This window comes from Doryrhamphus excisus, chromosome 5 (genome assembly GCF_030265055.1).
Source record: "Doryrhamphus excisus isolate RoL2022-K1 chromosome 5, RoL_Dexc_1.0, whole genome shotgun sequence".
In the NCBI taxonomy this organism is placed as follows: domain Eukaryota; kingdom Metazoa; phylum Chordata; class Actinopteri; order Syngnathiformes; family Syngnathidae; genus Doryrhamphus; species Doryrhamphus excisus.
The window spans coordinates 1,856,151-1,880,647 of NC_080470.1; the positions used below are offsets into that span (position 1 = coordinate 1,856,151).

Here is a 24,497-nt window from a genome sequence, read left to right on the forward strand (position 1 = left end):
AATAGGTGTCTCCCAATGACGTTCATTGTTAGCTAGCTCATATTAACTAGTTTTCTGGCGTTATAATGCACAACTCTAATGTTTTAAATCATGAAAATACGTCTGGATACTGTAAGTATTACGTATTATCATAAGCACAGCATGTATATAAAACGATAAAACATTGTTCGAGTTTTTTTTTAAGGGTTTCGTAGTCAAAATAGGTGTCTCCCAATGATGTTCATTGTTAGCTAGCTCATATTAACTAGTTTTCTGGTGTTATAATGCACAACTCTAATGTTTTAAATCATGAAAATACGTCCGGATATTGGAAGTATTACGTGTTATCATAAGCACAGCATGTATATAAAACGATAAAACATTGTTCGAGTTTTTTTTAGAGGGTTTCGTAGTCAAAATAGGTGTCTCCCAAATTACGTTCATTGTTAGCTAGCTCATATTAACTAGTTTTCTGGTGTTATAATGCACAACTCGAATATTTTAAATCATGAAAATACAGCAGTATACTGTAAGTATTACGTGTTATCATAAGCACAGCATGTATATAAAACGATAAAACATTGTTTACATTTTTTTAGAGGATTTCTCAGTCAAAATAGGTGTCTCCAAATGACGTTCATTGTTAGCTAGCTCATATTAACTAGTTTTCTGGTGTTATAATGCACAACTCTAATGTTTTAAATCATGAAAATATGTCAGGATACTGTAAGTATTATCATAAATGTACTTGTTTACATCAGCACGGAAGACAGGAGGTGTCTGCAGCCCGCAAGGTAGCCATTTCAGCGCTAAGTTCCTGTTGACGCTGTCTTCCTGTTGGGCACACAAAGTGCATGATAAACATAAAAAGCCTCACTTTGTTGTCAGTCATGCTGGAGGAGAATGTCACCAAACGTTTCGGGTTAGTTTTGATGATAACTACACAAATGGTTATCAGTGGTAAGTTTTTTTTTTTTTTTTGCATTATTTTCTATTTTAATGTTTAATTATATCGCTTTACAAATTGTCGGTATAATTAGTATTATATTCTAATATATGTTTTTATTCATGTATAGGTTGGGGCCAAGTAGAGGTCAAAGGGGTCGTGAGTCGTAACGTCACCCTTCGGTTCGTATTAAACGACAGCGTCACCACAAAGAGCCATTTTGCTGTTTACACAACGGGATCCCAAAAGATGGCCGAGTGCTTTCCGAGGAAAGGTTGCTTCCCGGGAAAACCTGGTTTTGACCTTTATGTTGGGAATTTTTCTGTACTTTGCCGAATTACAAATGTCACACAAGGTCACGCTGGGATATACTGGGTCACGCTGTTCACGGAAAGAGGCCGGACCAGACGGAGTCCTTCAGTGCACCTGGTAGTTCGGGAGGAAGACGGCCATGACACCAGTAAGATATCACTATATATAAATATATATATATATAAAATATGAAATCATCTTTTGTGATATTTCAACTTTTTCCACTATAATGCCACTTCAAAAATTATTCAGTTAATCAAAACAACAAGCGATTAATCAAGAAATTGCAGTCAAAAAATTGGCTTTTTTGATGAAAACCGATATGCTGATATTGACCGATATCAGCCGATACCGATATGAGTAACATGACATATCTCCTGTGGTGGAATGAATGTTTTCTGGAAAAAAAATCTGATACCGATATCGACCAATATCACATTCTGATACCGATATGGGGCCGATTTTTATTATCAGTACCGATAATTATCAGATATCCCTATTTGTTACTTGCTTTATGTTAGGTTTATTGTGGTAAAAATCAGCAAGGGTTCAAATATATTAATATTGATGAATATATTATTATTGATATTTTGTAACGTAGCGCAAAAAGGATCCCCCTTCCCTCCCCCCACCATTTGTTGTTGTTCAAATATTATTCAGTTAATCAAAACAACAAGCGATTAGTCGACTAAGAAAATAATAAAAACAATTGCAGTCAAAAAATTGGCTTTTTTGATGAAAACCAATATGCCGATATTGACTGATATCAGCCGATACCGATATGTGTAACATGACATATCTCCTGTGGTGGAATGAATGTGCTGTGTACAGTATTTCCATGATCAGGAGAAAAAAAAAATCTGATACCGATATCGACCGATATCACATTCTGATACCGATATGGGGCCGATTTTTATTATCGGTGCCGATAATTATCAGACATCCCTATTTGTTCACATCTTTATAATGTGGTAAAAACCGATGAAAAACCGATATGCCGATATTGACCGATATCAGCCGATACCGATATGTGTAACATGACATATCTCCTGTGGTGGAATGAATGTGCTGTATACCGTATTTACATGATCAGGAGAAAAAAAAATCTGATACCGATATCGACCGATATCACATTCTGATACCGATATGTGGCCGATTTTTATTATCGGTGCTGATAATTATCAGACATCCCTATTTGTTCACATCTTTATAATGTGGTAAAAACCGATGAAAAAACGATATGCCGATATTGACCGATATCAGCCGATACCGATATGAGTAACATGACATATCTCCTGTGGTGGAATGAATGTGCTGTATACAGTATTTACATGATCAGGAGAAAAAAAATCTGATACCGATATCGACCGATATCACATTCTGATACCGATATGGGGCCGATTTTTATTATCGGTGCCGATAATTATCAGACATCCCTATTTGTTCACATCTTTATAATGTGGTAAAAAACGATGAAAAAACGATATGCCGATATTGACCGATATCAGCCGATACCGATATGAGTAACATGACATATATTCTGTGGTGGAATGAATGTGCTGTGTACAGTATTTCCATGATAAGGAGAAAAAAAATCTGATACCGATATCGACCGATATCGCATTCTGATACCGATATGGGGCCGATTTTTATTATCGGTGCCGATAATTATCGGACATCCCTATTTGTTCACATCTTTGTAATGTGGTAAAAAACCGATGAAAAACCGATATGCCGATATTGACCGATATCAGCCGATACCGATATGAGTAACATGACATATCACCTGTGGTGGAATGAATGTGCTGTGTACAGTATTTCCATGATCAGGAAAAAAAATCTGATATCGACCAATATCACATTCTGATACCGATATAGGGCCGATTTTTATTATCGGTGCCGATAATTATCAGACATCCCTATTTGTTACTTGCTTTATGGTAGGTTTATTGTATCAAAGACAGAAATATGTTAGCCAGATTGACTAGTCATATCTTTATAATGTGGTAAAAACCGATGAAAAACCAATATGCCGATATTGACCGATATCAGTCGATACCGATATGTGTAACATGATATATCTCCTGTGGTGGAATGAATGTGCTGTATACAGTATTTACATGATCAGGAGAAAAAAAAATCTGATACCGATATCGACCGATATCACATTCTGATACCGATATGGGGCCGATTTTTATTATCGGTGCCGATAATTATCAGACATCCCTATTTGTTCACATCTTTATAATGTGGTAAAAACCGATGAAAAACCGATATGCCGATAATGACCGATATCAGCCGATACCGATATGAGTAACATGACATATCTCCTGTGGTGGAATGAATGTGCTGTGTACAGTATTTCCATGATCAGGAAAAAAAATCTGATACCGATATCGACCGATATCACATTCTGATACAGATATGGGGCCGATTTTTATTATTGGTGCCGATAATTATCAGACATCCCTATTTGTTCACATCTTTATAATATGGTAAAAACCTATGAAAAAACGATATGCCGATATTGACCGATATCAGCCGATACCGATATGAGTAACATGACATATAAAAAAGAAAATAATAAAAAAAATTGCAGTCAAAAAATTGGCTTTTTTTAAGAAAACCGATATGCCGATATTGACCGATATTAGCCGATACCGATATGTGTAACATGACATATCTCCTGTGGTGGAATGAATGTGCTGTGTACATTATTTCCATGATCAGAAAAAAAAATCTGATACCGATATCGACCGATATCACATTTTGATACTGATATGGGGCCGATTTTTATTATCGGTGCCGATAATTAAAAAGCATATTAGGTCCCATTTAAATCCACATTTGCCTTTTTGTATCCCACAGATTCTCATAAACAGGAAAACAGCACAACAACCAAATCCGTACTTCAAGAAAGACCTGGTCCCTTTTTGGGTCCAATCATTGCTGTCATTGTGGTTTCACTCGTCGTCTTGTTGGCGGCAACACTCGCCTGCTTCTTGTGGCATCGCATCCAAGCAAGAGGTACGGATTCTTCTTCTCTGGAATTTTTTTAAAGTCTTTAAGGTCTCTAACGACACTCCCAGACATCCATATTCGGACATTTCCCAATCGAAAGCTTCACTAAAGTTTATGCTTATGTGAAGGTTCCTGGTTTCAGTTTCAAGTTCAGTATTAGAGTACAGATAAATGAATAAATATGATCAGTTTCTCTGGTATTTCAAATTGCAGAGTCAGGAAAAAAATTCTAACAAAAATTTGAATTATCCCAAATAAAAATCCCTAATAAATACACGGGCTACCGTTGTGGCAGTAAACCAAGCCAAGCTGAAACTCAACTCTGAAACCCCCAACGTCCCTTCCAGGGCCTCAAATATTATTCAGTTCATCAAAACACAAGTGATTAGTTGACTAAGAAAATCATTTAAAAAATTGCAGTCAAAAAATTGGCTTTTTTGATGAAAACCGATATGCCGATATTGACCGATATCAGCCGATACCGATATGAGTAACATGACATATCTCCTGTGGTGGAATGAATGTGTCCAGGAAAAAAAATCTGATACCGATATTGACCGATATCACATTCTGATACCGATATAGGGACGATTTTTATTATCGGTGCCGATAATTATCAGACATCCCTATTTGTTACTTGCTTTATGGTAGGTTTATTGTATCAGAGACAGAAATATGTTAGCCAGTTTGGCTAGTCACATCTTTATAATGTGGTAAAAACCGATGAAAAACCGATATGCCGATATTGACCGATATCAGCCGATACCAATATGAGTAACATGACATATCTCCTGTGGTGGAATGAATGTGCTGTGTACAGTATTTCCATGATCAGGAAAAAAAAATCTGATACCGATATCGACTGATATCACATTCTGATACCAATATGGGGCCGATTTTTATTATCGGTGCCGATAATTATCAGACATCCCCATTTGTTTCAGGCATTTTTTCAGTTAAAAAAAAACAAAAATCAGGCATTTTTTCAGTAATTTGTCAAAAATAAAGCCAAAATATTAAGATAAAAAATTGGTAAAATAGTCATAAAAAAGTCCCAATTTTACAAGAATAAACTCGTCATATTACAACAAAAAAGTAGGTCGCTTTAGTCTCATACAGTTGACATTTGATACCGATATTGACCGAAATCACATTTTGATACCGATATGGGGCCGATTTTTATTATCGGTGCAGATAATTATCAGACATCCCTATTTGTTACTTGCTTTATGTTCGGTTTATTGTATCAAAGACAGAAATGTGTCATCCAGTTTGACGAGTCACATCTTTATAATGTGGTAAAAATCAACAAGAGTTCAAATATATTACTCGAAAAATTTGTGAGATTTTCGTGCGGAGTGTACTGTACTTCCCCACTCTATATTTATGGTGTATTTTTGCTCTGTGGCCTGACAAACAATACATTGTAATGACTCCTACTCACTTTCAACACATGCACGATTCCGCAGGAAACCGACATGTCCTCGTTACCAGAAGAATGTCAAAAACCGTCGCTATCTAGAGCAGCGCTGTGCAAATTCCTTTTTTTTTTTTTTTTTATTTTAAAAAAAAAACCTTTAACATCAAAACTGTAGCCGGTCACATGACTTGCGGTGCTACTGTAGAGCTACTTGAGTCGCCGAAATAGGACACAACACGTCAACGCACGCAAAGCACAAAGGAGTTAGCCAACTGATATCCAATGTTTTCTTCTTCATAGTCTATATTGTTGTTGCAGCTGCACTGCCCAGCATGCCTTGCGGCCATTTGGAACTCACATTTTGAAGTTACGTGTTATGTTTAGCGCCGACTTGTGGATAAATGTGAGTGAGTGGGGAAAAAATCATAATTACGTAACATAGAACGTACAGGAAGGACCTTGAAGTAGTTAAAACAAATAAACAAATAAACAAACAAATAAATAAATAAATAAATAAATAAATAAATAAATAAATAAATAAATAAATAAATAAATAAATAACAAGCAGTAATTTGTCAAGAATAAAGCCAATATATAAAAATATAAAAATATAAAAATATAAAAATATAAAAATATAAAAATATTAAAATATTAAAATATTAAAATATTAAAATATTAAAATATTAAAATATTAAAATATTAAAATATTAAAATATTAAAATTTATGCGTATTTATTTACTTTGATTATTTATTTTATTTAATATGTATAATATTTATATATGTAATATTAATATTAAAATAATATTCATAATTAATAATTTTGGTAGCATAAAGTTGAAATATTTAATATAATACTTAATATATTTTTTAAATGAGAAACAAACAAAACAATGAATAAAATAAATAAATAAATAATTTCGAGACAAACATTTCCATAAAGAAATTAATTAGTGGAAATTCTAAATAGCAGAAATGGGGGGGGGGGGGGGGTAATTTAAACAAAAATATTCAAAATAGTCCTACTGTAATAAGAAAAAAGTCACAATTTACTCGTCATATTACAACAAGGTAGGTCACTTTAGTCTCATAGAGTTGACATATTAAAAATTCATAATACTCAAAAAATACTACGTCATAATACCACGAGAAAGACAACACTTTATTTTGAAAATCAGGATGGGGAAAAAGTACAAATATTATGGGAATAAAGTCATAATATTACAAAAAGATGTGAGTGAGTGAGTGAGTCAGTGAGTGAGTGAGTGAGTGAGTGAGTGAGTGAGTGAGTGAGTGAGTGAGTGGGTGAGTGAGTGAGTGAGTGAGTGAGTGGGTGGGTGGGTGAGTGAGTGAGTGGGTGAGTGAGTGAGTGAGTGAGTGAGTGAGTGGGTGAGTGAGTGAGTCAGTGAGTGAGTGAGTGAGTGAGTGGGTGGGTGAGTGAGTGAGTGAGTGAGTGAGTGAGTGGGTGAGTGAGTGAGTGAGTGAGTGAGTGAGTGAGTGAGTGAGTGGGTGAGTGAGTGAGTGAGTGAGTCAGTGAGTGAGTGAGTGAGTGAGTGGGTGAGTGAGTGAGTGAGTGAGTCAGTGAGTGAGTGAGTGAGTGAGTGAGTGAGTGAGTGAGTGAGTGAGTGAGTGAGTGAGTGAGTGGGTGAGTGAGTGAGTGAGTCAGTGAGTGAGTGAGTGAGTGAGTGAGTGAGTGAGTGGGTGAGTGAGTGAGTGAGTGAGTGAGTGGGTGAGTGAGTGAGTGAGTGGGTGAGTGAGTGAGTGAGTGAGTGAGCGAGTGAGTGAGTGAGTGAGTGGGTGAGTGAGTGAGTGAGTGGGTGAGTGGGTGAGTGAGTGGGTGAGTGAGTGAGTGAGTGAGTGAGTGGGTGAGTGGGTGAGTGAGTGAGTGAGTGGGTGAGTGAGTGAGTGAGTGAGCGAGTGAGCGAGTGAGCGAGTGGGCGAGTGAGTGAGTGAGTGAGTGGGTGAGTGAGTGAGTGAGTGAGTGAGTGAGTGAGTGAGTGAGCGAGCGAGCGAGCGAGCGAGCGGGCGGGTGAGTGAGTGAGTGAGTGAGTGAGTGAGTGAGTGAGTGAGTGAGTGAGTGAGTGAGTGAGTGGGTGAGTGGGTGGGTGAGTGAGTGGGTGAGTGAGTGAGTGAGTGAGTGAGTGAGTGAGTGAGTGAGTGAGTGGGTGAGTGAGTGGGTGGGTGAGTGAGTGAGTGCGTGAGTGAGTGAGTGAGTGAGTGAGTGAGTGAGTGAGTGAGTGAGTGAGTGAGTGAGTGAGTGAGTGAGTGAGTGAGTGAGTGAGTGGGTGAGTGAGTGGGTGAGTGAGTGAGTGAGTGAGTCAGTGAGTGAGTGAGTGAGTGAGTGAGTGAGTGAGTGAGTGAGTGAGTGAGTGAGTGAGTGAGTGAGTGGGTGAGTGAGTGAGTGGGTGAGTGAGTGAGTGAGTCAGTGAGTGAGTGAGTGAGTGAGTGAGTGGGTGAGTGGGTGAGTGAGTGAGTGAGTGAGTGGGTGAGCGAGTGAGTGAGTGAGTGAGTGAGCGAGTGAGTGAGTGGTTCCACTTACCGACTTGCTCCATATTTTTGTCCAGATCGTAGTGCAGAAGGAAACTCCCAACCCTCGCCACAGGTGAGACTCACAAGTCCAGGAGAACATCTGAAACAGAAGCTCCACTTTAACTCTTGTTTCCTAATTGTCAGGTGCCCCCTGCCGTGCCAGAGACCACCTTTGTGTACAGCGTCCTGGACTTCCCCATGAGGCAGGCAACACCTGACAAGGACGAGCCAAAGCGTACAAACTACTGTAGCATTCGCTATCACCTCAACCAAATAAAGTGCAATTAAATGGAACACCGTTGGTTGTCTTTTAAGGAAAACGTTAGTGAATATGGGGCTGCACGGTGGTTGAGTGGTTAGCACGCAGACCTCACAGCTCGGAGACAAGGGTTCAATTCCACCCTCGGCTATCTCTGTGTGGAGTTTGCATGCGTGGGTTAATAGTTATCCTCCCTATCCGTGTGGAAGTGGTAAGTTTTTGGCTATTTAAGTTGAAAGGAAATAACTTGAAGGCTACCGTTTCGGTCGCTAGCTCTCTAGTTTGCGAGTTAGCATGTGTCTCAAGACCCTGCAGTTGCGCAATATGTTGTAAATCAGGGGTCTCAAACACGCGGCCTGCGGGCCAAATGTGGCATATGTAGAATATGTTCTCGGACACGGGACACAGGCAATTTGAATGAGAAGCTATAGTTTTTCTTTTGTTTTTCTTATTATGCACAGTTAACTAAAAGGAGCCTCACGGCTAGGAAACCCGAGTTTGATTCCACCCTCTGTGTGGAGTTTGCATGTTCTCCCCGTGAGTTTTCTCCGGGTACTCCGGTTTCCTCCCACATTCCAAAAAAAACATGCTAGGTTAATTAGCGACTCCAAATTGTCCATAGGTATGAATGTGAGTGTGAATGGTTGTTTGTCTATATGTGCCCTGTGATTGGCTGGCTGGCCACCAGTCCAGGACAAAGACAGCTGGGATAGGCTCCAGCACCCCCCCCCCACGACCCTCGTGAGGATAAGCGGTAGAAAATGAATAAATGAATGAAAGTCATGCTTGAAATGTATCTTTACTCCCTTTTAGTTGGGAACTGATATTTTCCTGAAACCTACCTATGTTCTACCGCTGATTACTAACGAATGGAAAAAGGTAGAAACAAACTTTTTTTTTTTGGTGAAAGATGGGAGTCTAATCTTTTTATTGGTAGGTTAAAATAAATAAATATATTATAAATGTATATAAATAATTAATAACAATATAATAATAATATTATAATAATAGAAATAATAATAAATAATAATATAATAATAATAATTAATAATATAAACAAATATATAATTCAGAGATGAAAATTTCCACAAAGAAATGAATTAGTTGAAAATTAAATTAAATTAAATTAAATTAAATTAAATTAAATTAAATTAAATTAAATTAAATTAAATTAAATTAAATTAAATTAAATTAAATTAAATTAAATTAAATTAAATTAAATTAAATTACATTAAATTAAATTAAATTAAATAATAATTCAAAATAGTCCTATTGTAACAAGAAAAAAGTGTCAATTTTACAAGAATAAACTTGTCATATTACAACAAAAAAGTAGGTCACTTTAGTCTCATACATTTGACATATTAAAAATTCTTAAAAATCATAATACTACGAGAAAGCCAACAATTTTTTTGAAAATTAGGTTGGGGAAAAAGTAAAAATATTATGGGAATAAAGTCACAATATTACTAAAAGATTATTTATTATTTATAATCATTTAAATAATTTATTTAAATAATATTTAAAAAGAAAAAAACAACAGCAGGAATGGGGAAAAAGAACAAAGTTTATACTTGAAATGTTGTTTTTTTTTAATGGACACCCCTGGTGTATAGTATTGTTACTTGAGAATAAAATAGTTGCTGAACTTTTAATCATCCTGTACCGCGCCAACTTGGCTTTAGCTGTGTTTACACAATGCCTGTTTATACTTTATTTAATTTTTAATATACAGGCAAGTCAAATTTTGCCGTTGAAAAGCCTAAGAACGTGACAAGAAAAATGTTGTAACATGTTGTAAGACAAATACTGCCCTCTGGTGGCTGTAAAGTGCAACACTGCTAAACGTCAGTTACGGGGGCCGCCGTGAGAACCAGTGAAAAGCGTCTACCGCGAACAAAGCAACAGAATCAAACAAAAGGTCACCTTCAAAATAAAGGCATGCTTGTGTGGGTGACGTCACAAACAGAACTGCTTTGAGGATGTGCTGATCTGTGCTGATCTCCAGTGTTCGAAACCCCCCCCACCACCACCACTGCTGACACACATGTGCGGTTTTCTTCTGCAGCTCGTACAAACCCGTAACACCTGAAACCTGTGACATTTCTGAGAAACAGATCTGGGTGAAGTGAAGGCAACGCTCTCTTTTTCTCACACACATATTATTGAACCTGAACTACACACTGGAGAACACACAGTGGACTTCATGGGGCGGATTTCAGCACACGGATATATTGTCATGTTGCTTATGTTCTTTTTAACTTTGAGCCAAGGTAAATTCATTTTAATATTCGTATTATTAATACTAATCGTTATATTTGCTATAATTTCACTACTTCCTGTGTTTATACGCCTTGGACTTAAAGTGTGCTACAACTTCATTCATTTTCTAACGCTTTTTCCTGTGCTACAACTTAAAATGTAGTTTTTAATTGGTGATAATTTCATTTCAGTTTATTTATTTTCAGTTTAAAAATGAAATATTTTCGTACTTTTGAACTATTTTCGGACTAAACGTGGCTTTTATGTAAATTCGCCATACAGGAACGTCACAAGTTAGCTAGTAGCATGCGTTCTGCGCATGCGTACCCCTACGGTACGGTAGCCCTGTAGGTCAATGCTCATATTACTGCGTCCACATATAGACATGCTATAGCTAAATGCCGCATCGAGTGGGCTTGTCCACTGCCGCTATACGTCAAAGTCGCCGCCATATTGGATGTGTCAAGGCTGTAAATGTACTTTTAGTACTTTATTGACACATCCACGTATGTCTGTGGTGTTTACAGTCAATATTCTTCAGTACTTAAGCATCGAAAACGTGTTTCCAATTGTGTTTACTATCATTACAAACATTGGAAAAACGTCATTTTGCCACATTTACACAAGTATTACTCAAAATAGTAGATTTAATAACAAAATCACACATAACATAGACTCACAAGTTAGTATTATTCCTTGTTTCTGGACAGTTCAACACTTCCTGGTTTTCTTCTTCTAAGGACTATTTTCCTAAAAACGTAGTTCTAACCCTTGCATGCGCAACGTCACTGACCTCTATAGGCCACAGGTGAAATAGCAGCTCAGTACAACACAATACACCCGCCGCCTTTCCCAGTATTTTCGTTCATTTAGACACATTTATGCTTGAAAAAAATATGCTTAAATGTGCATATTTTTGACAAATCCATTCAATAGCAAAAAAGCGCTTATTTATTAATTCATTTATTTTGAAAAAAAAAAACGTAAATAATACTACTAATAATAAAATGCTTCTCCAAAAGGGTCAGAATGTAACATTACTGGCACCTAGTGGCCAGTGTAGAATACTACATATCAAGTCTTATGAATGCTTTACACAGTATTTTCGTTCATTTAGACACGTTTATGCTTGAAAAAATATGCTTAAATGTGCATATTTTTGACAAATGCATTCAACAGCAAAACAGCGATTATTTATTAATTCATTTATTTTGAAAACAAACGTAAATAATAATAATAATAATAATAATAAAATGCTTCTCCAAAAGGATCAGAATGTAACATTACTGACACCTAGTGGCCAGAGTAGAATACTACATATCAAGTCTTCTGAATGCCGTACACAGTATTTTCGTTCATTAAAACACGTTTATGCTTGAAAAAATATGCTTAAATGTGCATATTTTTGACAAATACATACAACAGCAAAAACTATTATTTATTAATTCATTTATTTTGAAAAAAAAAAACATAAATAATAATAAAAATAAAATGCTTCTCCAAAAGGGTCATTACTGACACCTAGTGGCCAGTGTGGAATACTACAAATCAAGTCTTATGAATGCCTTATTTTCGTTCATTTTGACACGTTTATGCTTGAAAAAATATGCTTAATATGCATATTTTAGAAGAATGCATTCAACAGCAAAACAGCGATTTTTTATGAATTCATTTATTTTGAAAAAAAAATCGTAAATAATAAAAAAAATAATAAAATGCTTCTCCAAAAGGATCAGAATGTAACATTGCTGACACCTAGTGGCCAGTGTGGAATACTACATATCACTTCTTATGAATGCCTTACAGTATTTTCGTTCATTTTGACACGTTTATGCTTGAAAAAAATATGCTTAAATGTGCATATTTTTGACAAATGCATTCAACAGCAAAATAGCGATTATTTATGAATTTATTTATTTTGAAAAACGCAAATAATAATAATGATAAAATGCTTCTCCAAAAGGGTCAGAATGCAACATTACTGACAACTAGTGGCCAGTGTAGAATACTACATATCACTTCTTATGAATGCCTTACACAGTATTTTCGTTCATTTTGACACGTTTATGCTTGAAAAAATATGCTTAAATGTGCATATTTTTGACAAATACATACAACAGCAAAAAATATTATTTATTAATTCATTTATTTTGAAAAAAAACCCCATAAATAATAATAAAAATAAAATGCTTCTCCAAAAGGGTCATTACTGACACCTAGTGGCCAGTGTGGAATACTAAATATCACTTCTTATGAATGCCTTACACAGTATTTTCGTTTATTTTGACACGTTTATGCTTGAAAAAATATGCTTAAATGTGCATATTTTTGACAAATGCATTCAACAGCAAAATAGCGATTATTTATGAATTTATTTATTTTGAAAAAACGCAAATAATAATAATAAAATGCTTCTCCAAAAGGATCAGAATGTAACATTACTGACACCTAGTGGCCAGTGTAGAATACTACATATCACTTCTTATGAATGCCTTACACAGTATTTTCGTTAATTTAGACACGTTTATGCTTGAAAAAAATATGCTTAAATGTGCATATTTTTGACAAATGCATTCAACAGCAAAACAGCGATTATTTATGAATTTATTTATTTTGAAAAAACGCAAATAATAATAATAATAAAATGCTTCTCCAAAAGGGTCAGAATGCAACATTACTGACACCTAGTGGCCAGTGTAGAATACTACATATCACTTCTTATGAATGCCTTACACAGTATTTTCGTTAATTTTGACACGTTTATGCTTGAAAAAATATGCTTAAATGTGCATATTTTTGACAAATACATACAACAGCAAAAAATATTATTTATTAATTCATTTATTTTGAAAAAAAAACCCATAAATAATAATAAAAATAAAATGCTTCTCCAAAAGGGTCATTACTGACACCTAGTGGCCAGTGTAGAATACTACATATCACTTCTTATGAATGCCTTACACAGTATTTTCGTTCATTTTTACACGTTTATGCTTGAAAAAAATATGCTTAAATCTGCATATTTTTGACAAATGCATTAAACAGCAAAAAAGCGATTATTTATTAATTCATTTATTTTGAAAAAAAAAACATAAATAATAATAATAATAATAATAAAATGCTTCTCCAAAAGGGTCAGAATGTAACGCTCCTTCAAGTCCTCAGTGCTTTCGAAGAAACATTGCGGAGTCCGTTTACAAGTGCGAATGGCACTCGAACGCAACTCAGCGTGATGTGACGTACGACCTCTACTTCAACTTCAGGTAAGCGCCCCCAGCGACTAGGAAGTACACGCCTTCCGTGGTGGTTTTTATTAAGATGCTGAAATCCGCAGTGCCAAAAGGCTCGGCCGCTTCAGGGAGACGCACGCTTGGGTTGCTGATGAGCAGCTCATCAAATATAAGCCGGTTGACGTTTGGGTGGAAGCGCGTGAAGGAGACTCCAAGTGCTCCTCGAACAAGACTTCGGTTTTACTCAGCGAAACAGGTGAGGGTGAAGAAGGTATTATACTCAATGATAATTGTTTATTAAGGTGGAAAACTCAATTTTAAATGTATTTAATACATATTGTATTCCGATTTTTCATTTTTGCTGTTTTATTTTTATTTTTCCAAATATTTCTACTTTTTTCTTATATAATTTCGGTCATTTTTTTTCTTAATATTATGACTTTACTATGATAATATTTAAATTTTATTTTTTATACTTTTATAATGAGTCATAATTTATATAAATAATTCATAATAATTAAACATTTCAACTTTCGTCTTAAATAATTTTTGGTCAATTTTTTTTCTTAATATTATGACTTTACTCTGATAATGTTAAAACTTTATTTTTTATGGTACTATAATGAGTCATAATTCATATAAATAATTCACAATAATTAATTAATATTAAATATTATAGAATAAATAATTAAACATTTAAACTTTTGTCTTATATAATTTTGGTAAAAAAAAATTCTTAATATTATGACTTTACTCCGATAATATTTAAACTTTATTTTTTATCGTATTATAATGAGTCATAATTCATATAAATAATTCATAATAATTAATTAAACATTTTTTTTTCTTCAACTTTCTTGTTATATAATTTTGGTCTTTTTTTCTTAATATTATGCCTTTACTCTGATAATATTTAAACTTTATTTTTATATTATTATAATGAGTCATAATTCATAGAAATATTTAATAATAATTAATTAAACATTTCAACTTTCTTCTTATATAATTTTGGTCAATTTTTTTCTTAATATTATGACTTTACTATGATAATATTAAAATTTTATTTTTTATAGTATTATAATGAGTCATAATTTATATAAATAATTAATAATAATTAAACATTTAAACTTTCGTCTTAAATAATTTTGGTCAATTTTTGTTCTTAATATTATGACTTTACTCTGATAATATTTAAACATTATTTCCATAGTATTATAATGAGTTATAATTAATATAAATCATTAATAATAATTAATTGTGTCTAATAAAAAATATATATTTTTAGTTTTTAGTTTCTCATATTACCACTTCTAAAAAAGGACATATTTTTAATATTTCAACTTTTTCAATTTTCAACTTTATGCTACTGCTGAATTGATTTTTTTTTTTCAATTTCAACTTTCTCCTTAAAAACATTCTTGTAATTATGACTTTATTCCATAATATATTGATTTAATTTTCTTAATATAATAAAAATTTCTGTCATCTAATTTTCCCCCAAATTGAATGCATTATTTTTTTTATTTTTTTGCTGGTTTCTCATAAAGTTATGACTTTTAAAAATATTTTAATTTTTATAAATATTCATTCATTCATTCATTTTCTACCGCTTTTTCCTCACGAGGGTTGCGGGGGGTGATAAATATTATTATGATTTTTAATTTAATTTAATTTAATTTAATTTAATTTAATTTAATTTAATTTAATTTAATTTAATTTAATTTAATTTAATTTAATTTAATTTAATTTAATTTAATTTAATTTAATTTAATTTAATTTAATTTAATTTAATTTAATTTAATTTAATTTAATTTAATTTAATTTAATTTAATTTAATTTAATTTAATTTCTTGTCATAGCGTACAACAAAAAGTACAACAAAAGCAAAGGTCATGCCATGTGTTTATTGGTGCTACTGCTAATTCAACAGTTAAATTCGAAGCACCGAACATGTCTATTTCCTGGACACAAAACCACCTCAGGATGACCTGGATCGCTGCGGAGAAACATCCTGCCATGGCGGAGGTCTGGTTTCGAAAAGCTGAGAGTCAGTCTTGGGAAAAAGTGAGTTGTTTGTTTTCTATGCGAACCAATGGATGCATTCGCTATTCGCTAACGTCGATTACCGTTTGATTTATTTGTGACAGAGACGGAACCTCACAGAATTCACACAGGGGAACAATTTGATGTGTGAGTATTTACCTGCGTGGCATTCAACCAACAATTGGAAATACACTTAAAATGTCATTAACCCTTCGATGCACCAGTGACTGGACTAGTTAAAAAAGTGAAAAGCATGATATTAAAAACATGTTTTTTTAGGAATACCTGGAATATGAAATGATAACAATTTTTCATTACGAAGATTTTTCAAGAAAACAACCTGACCGGGTCATTTTTGACCCACTTATGGAAGGTTGGGGTAGTAACACAAAAACTAAAATTTCTTAGAATTTATAAAAATAAGTTAAAAATATGAATGGCATGATATCAAAAACATGTTTTTTTTTAGGAATACCTGGAATATGAAATTATGAAAAAATTTTATTACGGAGATATTTCAAGAAAACAACCTGACCGGGTCATTTTTGACCCACTTATGGAAGGTTGGGGTAGTAACACAAAAACTAAAATTTCTTAAAATGTATAAAAGGTAAGTTAAAAATGTGAATGGCATGATATCAAAAACATGTTTTTTTTTAGGAATACCAGGAATATGAAATGATAAAAACATTTCATTATGAAGATATTTCAAGAAAACAACCTGACCGGGTCATTTTTGACCCACTTATGGAAGGTTGGGGTAGTAACACAAAAACTAACATTTCTTAAAATGTATAAAAAGTAATTTAAAAATGTGAATAGCATGATATCAAAAACATGTTTTTTTAGGAATACCTGGAATATGAAATGATGAAAAATTTTCATGATGAAGATATTTCAAGAAAACAACCTGACCGGGTCTTTTTTGACCCACTTATGGAAGGTTGGGGTAGTAACATAAAAACTAAAATTTCTTAAAATATATAAAAGGTAAGTTAAAAATGTGAAAAGCATGATATTAAAAACATGTTTTTTTAGGAATACTTGGAATATGAAAAAAAATAAAAATTTTCATTATGAAGATATTACAAGAAAACAACCTGACCGGGTCATTTTTGACCCACTTATGGAAGGTTGGGGTAGTAACACAAAAACTAAAATTTCTTAAAATGTATAAAAAGTAATTTAAAAATGTGAATGGCGTGATATCAAAAACATGTTTTTTGAGGAATACCTGGAATATGAAATGATGAAAAATTTTCATTACAAAGATATTTCAAGAAAAAAACTGTTTTTGTTTCTCAATCAGACCAGTTAGTTATTGATAACATCCAGAAGCAAACATCCTACCAGATTCAGCTCCGACATCAAACCACAGTGGCCCGCAACCCACTGTGGAGCGACTGGTCTCCACTTGTGACGGTTCCTGCAGGTGATTTTTTAGATAAATTATATCATCAACTGTGTTGAAAAATTAAAAACAATAATAAAAAGTTCCTACTTACCATTATTTGTTTTTTTTTTAAACACAGAACTTGAACATAAAATGGATGTCAACGTGACTCTGGAAGCTTTAGAAGGTTTTCGGAAGGTCAAACTGCTGTGGAAGGTAAGTCTTTTAATTATTATTATATAATATATAATAATAAAAATATTTAAAAAATATATTATATATATATATAATATATAAAAATAATTAAATTAAAAAAAATAAAAAAAATAATAAGAATAATACCTCTGTGGAATTGTGTCTGATCTGCAATCTACCACTTAGCCAGTGCGCCATGCCTCCTCCGCAGCAGCAGTGTCGGGAGTGACCTACATCCTGAATGACCAGCAGTCTTCCCGAGGTTGTCCTTGTAAGACGAAACCACGTTCCATCCGGGACACGGAATCCACAACATACGTGTCCTACGCTCCTGTTAGCATCTCCGTCGTAGCCAGAAATGCTGCTAGCTCTTCTCCTGAAGCCGTCATACAGATTCCGGCGCACGCGGCGACCGATTTAAAACGTAAGATTCATAAGTTATATTAATTTTTCATGAATTATTTTATTTTTTTTTTGTGTTCACAGCTTGTGATAAAATATTACTGAACGAAAAAGTGAAAAAGTTCACCTGCCTCGAATGGTACGAGATTCAAGATGGAGACTCGAGGCCACAAAATGTCCGCACGTTGACAGCCAGGATGACTAAAAAAGAGAGGACGCTTATTAGAAACAGTAAGTTGATGTTAACCTTCCTCTTGTGTTAGCTTGGGATAGGCTCCAGCACCCCCCACGACAGTATCACTCGGATACTGTGAACATCCGGCAGCAACACAACATTTTGGCATGACTACTATTTTGATGAAAAATATACTGAACCAGGGCTGCACAGTGGACGAGTGGTTAGCACACAGGCTTCACATGTTAAAAGGTTCATGTTAAAGGTTAAATAACTGTTAATAGTTATCCTCCCTATCCGTGTGGAAGTGGTAAGTTTTTGGCTATTTAAGTTGAAAGGAAATAACTTGAAGGCTACCGTTTAGGTCAGGGGTCTCAAACACGCGGCCCGTGGGCCAAATGTGGCCCACAGGACACTAGTTTGAGGCCCCCGCCTTGATATGAAAGTTTAATGCTAGTGCTAGTGCTAATGCTAAGTTTGATATGGATGCTGTATGGTATCATGTACCCAGAAAAAATTATTACGTTTGATTCATGTTCATGTTAAAGGTTAAATAACTGTTAATAGTTATCCTCCCTATCCGTGTGGAAGTGGTAAGTTTTTGGCTATTTAAGTTGAAAGGAAATAACTTGAAGGCTACCGTTTCGGTCGCTAGCTCTCTAGTTTGCGAGTTAGCATGTGTCTCAAGACCCTGCAGTTGCGCAATATGTTGTAAATCAGGGGTCTCAAACACGCGGCCCGCGGGCCAAATGTGGCATATGTAGAATATGTTCTCGGACACGGGACACAGGCAATTTGAATGAGAAGCTATAGTTTTTCTTTTGTTTACTTATTTTGCACAGTTAACTAAAAGGAGCCTCACGGCTAGGAAACCCGAGTTTGATTCCACCCTCTGTGTGGAGTTTGCATGTTCTCCCCGTGCATGCGTGGGTTTTTTCCGGGTACTTCGGTTTCCTCCCACATTCCAAAAAAAAAACATGCTAGGTTAATTAGCGACTCCAAATTGTCCATAGGTATGAATGTGAGTGTGAATGGTTGTTTGTCTATATGTGCCCTGTGATTGGCTGGCCACCAGTCCAGGGTGTACACCGTCTCTCTCGCTTGAAGACAGCTGGGATAGGCTCCAGCACCCCCACAACAGTATCACTCGGATACTGTGAACATCCAGCAGCAACACAACATTTTGGCATGACTACTATTTTGATGAAAAATATACTGAACCAGGGCTGCACAGAGGACGAGTGGTTAGCACACAGGCTTCACAGCTAGGAGACCCGAGTTCGATTCCACCCTCGGGCATCTCTGTGTGGAGTTTGCATGTTCTCCCCGTGCATGCGTGGGTTTTCTCCGGGTACTCCGGTTTCTTCCCACATTCCAAAAACATGCTAGGTTAATTAGCGACTCCAAATTGTCCATAGGTATGAATGTGAGTGTGAATGGTTGTTTGTCTATATGTGCCCTGTGATTGGCTGGCCACCAGTCCAGGGTGTAACCCGCCTCTCTCGCTCGAAGACAGCTGGGATAGGCTCCAGCACCCCTCACGACAGTATCACTCAGATACTGTGAACATCCAGCAGCAACACAACATTTTGGCATGACTCAATAGTTAATTGAACTATTTTTATGCTTGAGTATGTGCATATTTTTTTTTTTTTTTTTTTTACTAATAATGGACTCTTCCTGTTGTAGGCACCGAGGACTACGTAGGTTACCTTTACTACGAACATCTGTGCGTCAACAAGCGACCGAAAACAGTTAAAATGTGTCTTTTTTATCAAAATGAAAACGGTAAGTTCATTTCAGCTTAACTTTCATCGGTTTTGTTTACCTTAGCGCACAAGATAAACATGTGACTGAAATACAGAATGATATTTTGTTGTTGTTGTTGTTGAAATCGAAACCTTTGAATTCTGCCTAGCAACAAGTGACAATACAACTGTATGTACTTGACGGGTGCTTCCATTTGAAAGAAATTACACAATTGTTTATTATTATTGTTATTATTATTATTATTATTATTATTATTACCATTATTGGTGCTGCAACAATTAATCTAAGATTAATCAAATTAATCGTCATTCATGAAAGCAGATATACATATACATATACATACATACCATTGCTTAAATAATTTGACGGCAGGGACCATCTATATGTAGGTGGAAAACAATCAAAGAGAACAATATACTTGCTCACGGTGCAACAAAACGACAACACAACCTAACAACGCATCCACGGCAAGTTAACGCATCACAAAATCCAATACAAACTAAGCGCCACACATAACACGTAACTTTTCTAACACAAACATTTATTTCCAAATGCCCGCAAAGCATGCTGGGTAGTCAGGCAAGCTGATTTAATGATAACCAGGGCTTTCAAAAAAAAGGTTTTTCAAAAAAATCGACATCATTTACAAATCAAATGGAATATTTTTGTTTTGTTTTGGTTTTTTTTTTTTTTTTTACTGAATGTCGTTTTCTGGAATTTTCAGTTCCAAAAATAGCTCCCCGGAACTTGTTTGTTTTTAATCAAACACACAATTCTGCAACACTGTCTTGGAAAGCTATTCCCAGCACGGAGCGGAGAGGTTTCCTAACACATTACAACTTGTGTAGTGTGAATATCAATACTCAGAATGAGCAGAAACGTAAGTACATTATTTTTTATTATATATTTTTTTTATAATATTTCTACTCAGCTACAGTCCAAAAGCCTTCTGGTTATACTTGCTTCAAGAACTACAACATAGCGGAATGCTGTTTGCATGTTCTACCTATGTATGAATATGTGTGCATGGTTGTTCCGCAGGGACATATCTTAAGCCCCTTTTTTATTTCAGAATGTCACAGAATACCAGCATCTTTAGTTACATACCGTCTGGAAAAGTTGAATCCGGCGATGAAGTACAACATCAGTGTCGCTGGCGTGACGACAGCAGGGGAAGGTCCAAAGGCCACAGTAACTATCAACACACTGCCATTGAATTCTATGAACGGTATCAGTACTTTGAGTATGAATATTAATGGCGACTGTTTAGTGAATTAAGTGAAGACTTCATTTTAAATATATATATATTTTTTTCCTTAATAGAATGGTTGAAACTTGGCTTGGTGTCGGCGTTCCTGTTCATTCTACTTTTAGTAGTGTGTACATGCATCTGTAAAAGGTAAATAAAGCAGGTTTTAAACACAACTTATACAGTAAATGTACAGTGGAACCTCGGTTAGCGTCATATATATATATATATATATACGTTCCAGAAGGTTCTACTCTTCTGTTTTACCGTAATAAATAATGTAAATTCAATTAATATGTTCTAGAAACACAAAAATATGTGTAGTTTCAACACAGTAACATAAAGTATGTCGCTATTTTAGAACTTTTGTTCTGACCTGGTCCAATTCCGACTAGTCCTCCTCCGTGTAACGACACTTCCGCATTCCTCACGAGACGGCCGCGAGATGCATTCGCTTAGACTCCGGAAATCACAATTATATCTTTATTGTGCGCATGTGTGGTATAAATAAACCCAAAGCCGAATAAAACAATATGTTAATATTCTTATATCTCACTAACATAACACGGAGTAGAATTAGATGCATTTATGTACGCTCGGAAATACTAAAAAGCACATCTACACTTCAAAACGTGAATTCAAGTGAAAGTACACGATGTCTTTGAACGCGACTCTTCAGTGTGATTCAAATGTGCTGGTTTTTCAGTTCATTTGGAGCTGTTAATATATAAAAAATGTAGATTTAATTTTGTTCTGTCAGTTATCTTTTTGTTTATAAAATACAGTAAAAATGGCCATATTTCACATCGTTATTTTTATAATTTTTTTATTATTTTATTTGGGCAAATATATGAAATATTACAGTGCATTTCTTACAGCAATCAAAATATAACTTTCCATTATTTACATCTGTATTCAACTATCTGATCTGTTATTATTATCATTGTAATATTATTATTGTTATTATCTTTTTGTTTATAAAATACAATAAAAATGGCCATATTTCACATCGTTATTTTTATTATTTTTTAAATTATTTTATTTGGGCAAATATATGAAATATTACAGTGCATTTTTTACATCAATCAAAATAACTTTCCATTATTTACATTTGTATTCAACTATCTGATCTGTTATTATTATCATTGTAATATTATTATTGTTATTATCATTATTGTTGTAATTTTTATCATTATTACCATTATTATTGTTATTATTATCACCATTATTATAATCATCATTAATATAAACATTTTCATCATTATTGTTGTAAAAATTTTTGATTTTTTTTTCCACTTATGTGGAAAAATTGTGATTAATTGTGATTAATTTGATTAAAGTGTTTAATAATTTAACAGACCTTGTTTGTTACAGTTTTCCAATAGGAGTTTGAAATCAAAATGCATAAAAATATAAAAAAAATACATAAGAATGATGACTGAAAGGGATAAATGAAAATTGCCAAAGACACAATGTGGCAGTAAGATCAACACACACACACACACTCACCACTGATTACATTATAAACGATTGATGGAGCTGCGCTGGGTGACCCAGTTTATCCACTCATGCACTAATTTTGTACACTAACCAAAAAACACTAACCAAGGTTCCACTCTGCATCTTTTTTTTTAATCTTTGTAATATTTTCTTTTCTTCAGAATGAAAAAGAATATATTTCCTCCAGTTCCGGAGCCCTCTATTTTAGACTTTGCTTCTAGTAAAGCAGTGACTCAGGTAAATATGTATTTTTCTAAAATTAATATTGGATATGATTAAAGGCAGGGGTGGGCAAACTACGGCCTGGGGGCCACATCCGGCCCGCCAAGTGTTTGAATATGGCCCGCCCAATCTTTCCAAAGTATTTCATTTAAGTGCTCCTGAAAAAAGGGACACAAGCACATAATAATAATAATAATCATAATTATTATTATTATTATTAGATTATTATAATAATTATTAGAACTATTATGATTATTATAATTATTATATTACTGCTAATTATTATATTTATATATAATATTATTGTTATATTTGCATATTTTACATAATAATAATATAATTATTTTAATTTTATTGTAATTATTATAATATTTTATTATTTTTAAAATATTTAAATATAAATATAAAATAATAAATAATAATAGCAGATTGCATGACAATTTTACAGATACAATAATACCAGGTGGACTGTTACGTGTAAAATGTATAGTCTGCCCCCCCCCCCCCCCCCCCCGTAAATTTTGTCATATCAATGCGGCCCGCGAGTCAAAAAGTTTGCCCACCCCTGATTAAAGGGGACCGATAACTGTTATTAGAGTCAATAATGAGCAAAATAATGAGCAAAATGGTGCCCGTTTTTAAGTATATGGCTATGTGGGGATTTTTCAAGAAGACTAATTCCAAAAACGTAAACACGTTGTCAAACTATGTCGACAACAGGAATGGATGCAGGAGGCCAAGGAGGAGGTAGAACATGACTTCACACTCCAGTTCCTCCATCCAAAGGATGAGACCCCGGCTGGGGATTCAGACGAGACGGCCACGGACATTGAGACCAATGATGATGCCCTGATCCCTTCACCATCACAAACCCTGAGGGATGCCAAAGAGGAAATGCCAAATCATGAACAAGATTTGCTTGCTTTGTTGTTATACAGAAAGGGTTTGGTTTTTGACATGAAGACCGACTCGGGTTAAATACATTTAAAGTACTGTGACATCATATATATGATACTTTATATCATATCATATCATAAAGGCATATCATATCATGTGTATTATTATTTCAACAACAAACTCTTACCACAGAAAAGTGTGATAGTAATCCCTCGTTTATCGCAATTGAGTAGGATTACTTATTTATAAATGGAATATTTTCATTGTTCAAGCATAGAAAACCTGTTTCAAACCTTCTAAATACTATTTTTTAACATGATTTGAGCCCTCTAGACATGAAATAACACCCCTATAGTCACCTCATTCATTCATTCATTCATTCATTTTCTACCGCTTTTTCCTCACGAGAGTCGCGGAGGTGCTGGAGCCTATCCCAGTCCAGGTGATCCAAATTGTTCTTTCCATGATCCAAATTGTTCTTCCCATGATCCAAGTTGTTCTTTACATGATCCAAATTGTTCTTTACATGATCCAAATTGTTCTTTACGTGATCCAAATTGTTCTTTACGTGATCCAAATTGTTCTTTCCATGATCCAAATTGCTGTTTACATGATCCAAATTGTTCTTCCCATGATCCAAATTGGTCTTTCCGTGATCCAAATTGTTCTTTCCGTTATCCAAATTGTTGTTTACA

The 24,497-nt window shown here is 34.4% G+C and overlaps 2 protein-coding genes and 1 long non-coding RNA gene across 7 annotated transcripts; 2 read left to right on the plus strand and 1 right to left on the minus strand.

The window, feature by feature from the left end:
- The first annotated feature begins 861 nt into the window (after positions 1-861).
- On the plus strand, positions 862-10,596 carry LOC131129409 (uncharacterized). Its single transcript, XM_058072964.1, has 6 exons — positions 862-939; positions 1,056-1,385; positions 4,106-4,264; positions 8,241-8,278; positions 8,350-8,483; positions 10,533-10,596. Exons 1-6 carry the CDS (start codon positions 870-872, stop codon positions 10,594-10,596), a joined length of 795 nt encoding a protein of 264 aa, XP_057928947.1. The 5' UTR covers positions 862-869.
- Positions 10,503-24,497, plus strand: il12rb1 (interleukin 12 receptor subunit beta 1). 3 transcript variants are annotated; one of them, XM_058074266.1, is made up of 15 exons: positions 10,503-10,737; positions 13,860-13,989; positions 14,061-14,212; positions 15,887-16,020; positions 16,104-16,146; positions 17,309-17,431; positions 17,532-17,608; positions 17,774-18,011; positions 18,074-18,220; positions 19,854-19,952; positions 20,659-20,814; positions 21,007-21,162; positions 21,258-21,333; positions 22,845-22,920; positions 23,626-24,497. In XM_058074266.1, exons 1-15 carry the CDS (start codon positions 10,671-10,673, stop codon positions 23,881-23,883), a joined length of 1,932 nt encoding a protein of 643 aa, XP_057930249.1. In that variant the 5' UTR covers positions 10,503-10,670; the 3' UTR covers positions 23,884-24,497. The 3 variants fall into 3 exon arrangements, 2 of the variants coding, with proteins under 2 accessions (XP_057930249.1, XP_057930250.1); XR_009129956.1 differs by lacking the exon at positions 23,626-24,497 and having other exon boundaries at positions 21,007-21,125; positions 22,845-22,895; XM_058074267.1 differs by lacking the exons at positions 10,503-10,737; positions 13,860-13,989 and having other exon boundaries at positions 14,100-14,212; positions 15,939-16,020.
- Positions 15,905-21,617, minus strand: LOC131130111 (uncharacterized). Of its 3 annotated transcripts, XR_009129959.1 has the most exons (6): positions 21,560-21,604; positions 21,042-21,140; positions 18,117-18,190; positions 17,735-17,963; positions 17,505-17,599; positions 15,905-17,425 (listed from the first exon to the last, which is right to left on the minus strand). It is a non-coding gene; the product is annotated as an uncharacterized LOC131130111 (long non-coding RNA). The 3 variants fall into 3 exon arrangements; XR_009129958.1 differs by having other exon boundaries at positions 17,735-18,190; positions 21,042-21,129; positions 21,560-21,617; XR_009129957.1 differs by having other exon boundaries at positions 17,735-18,190.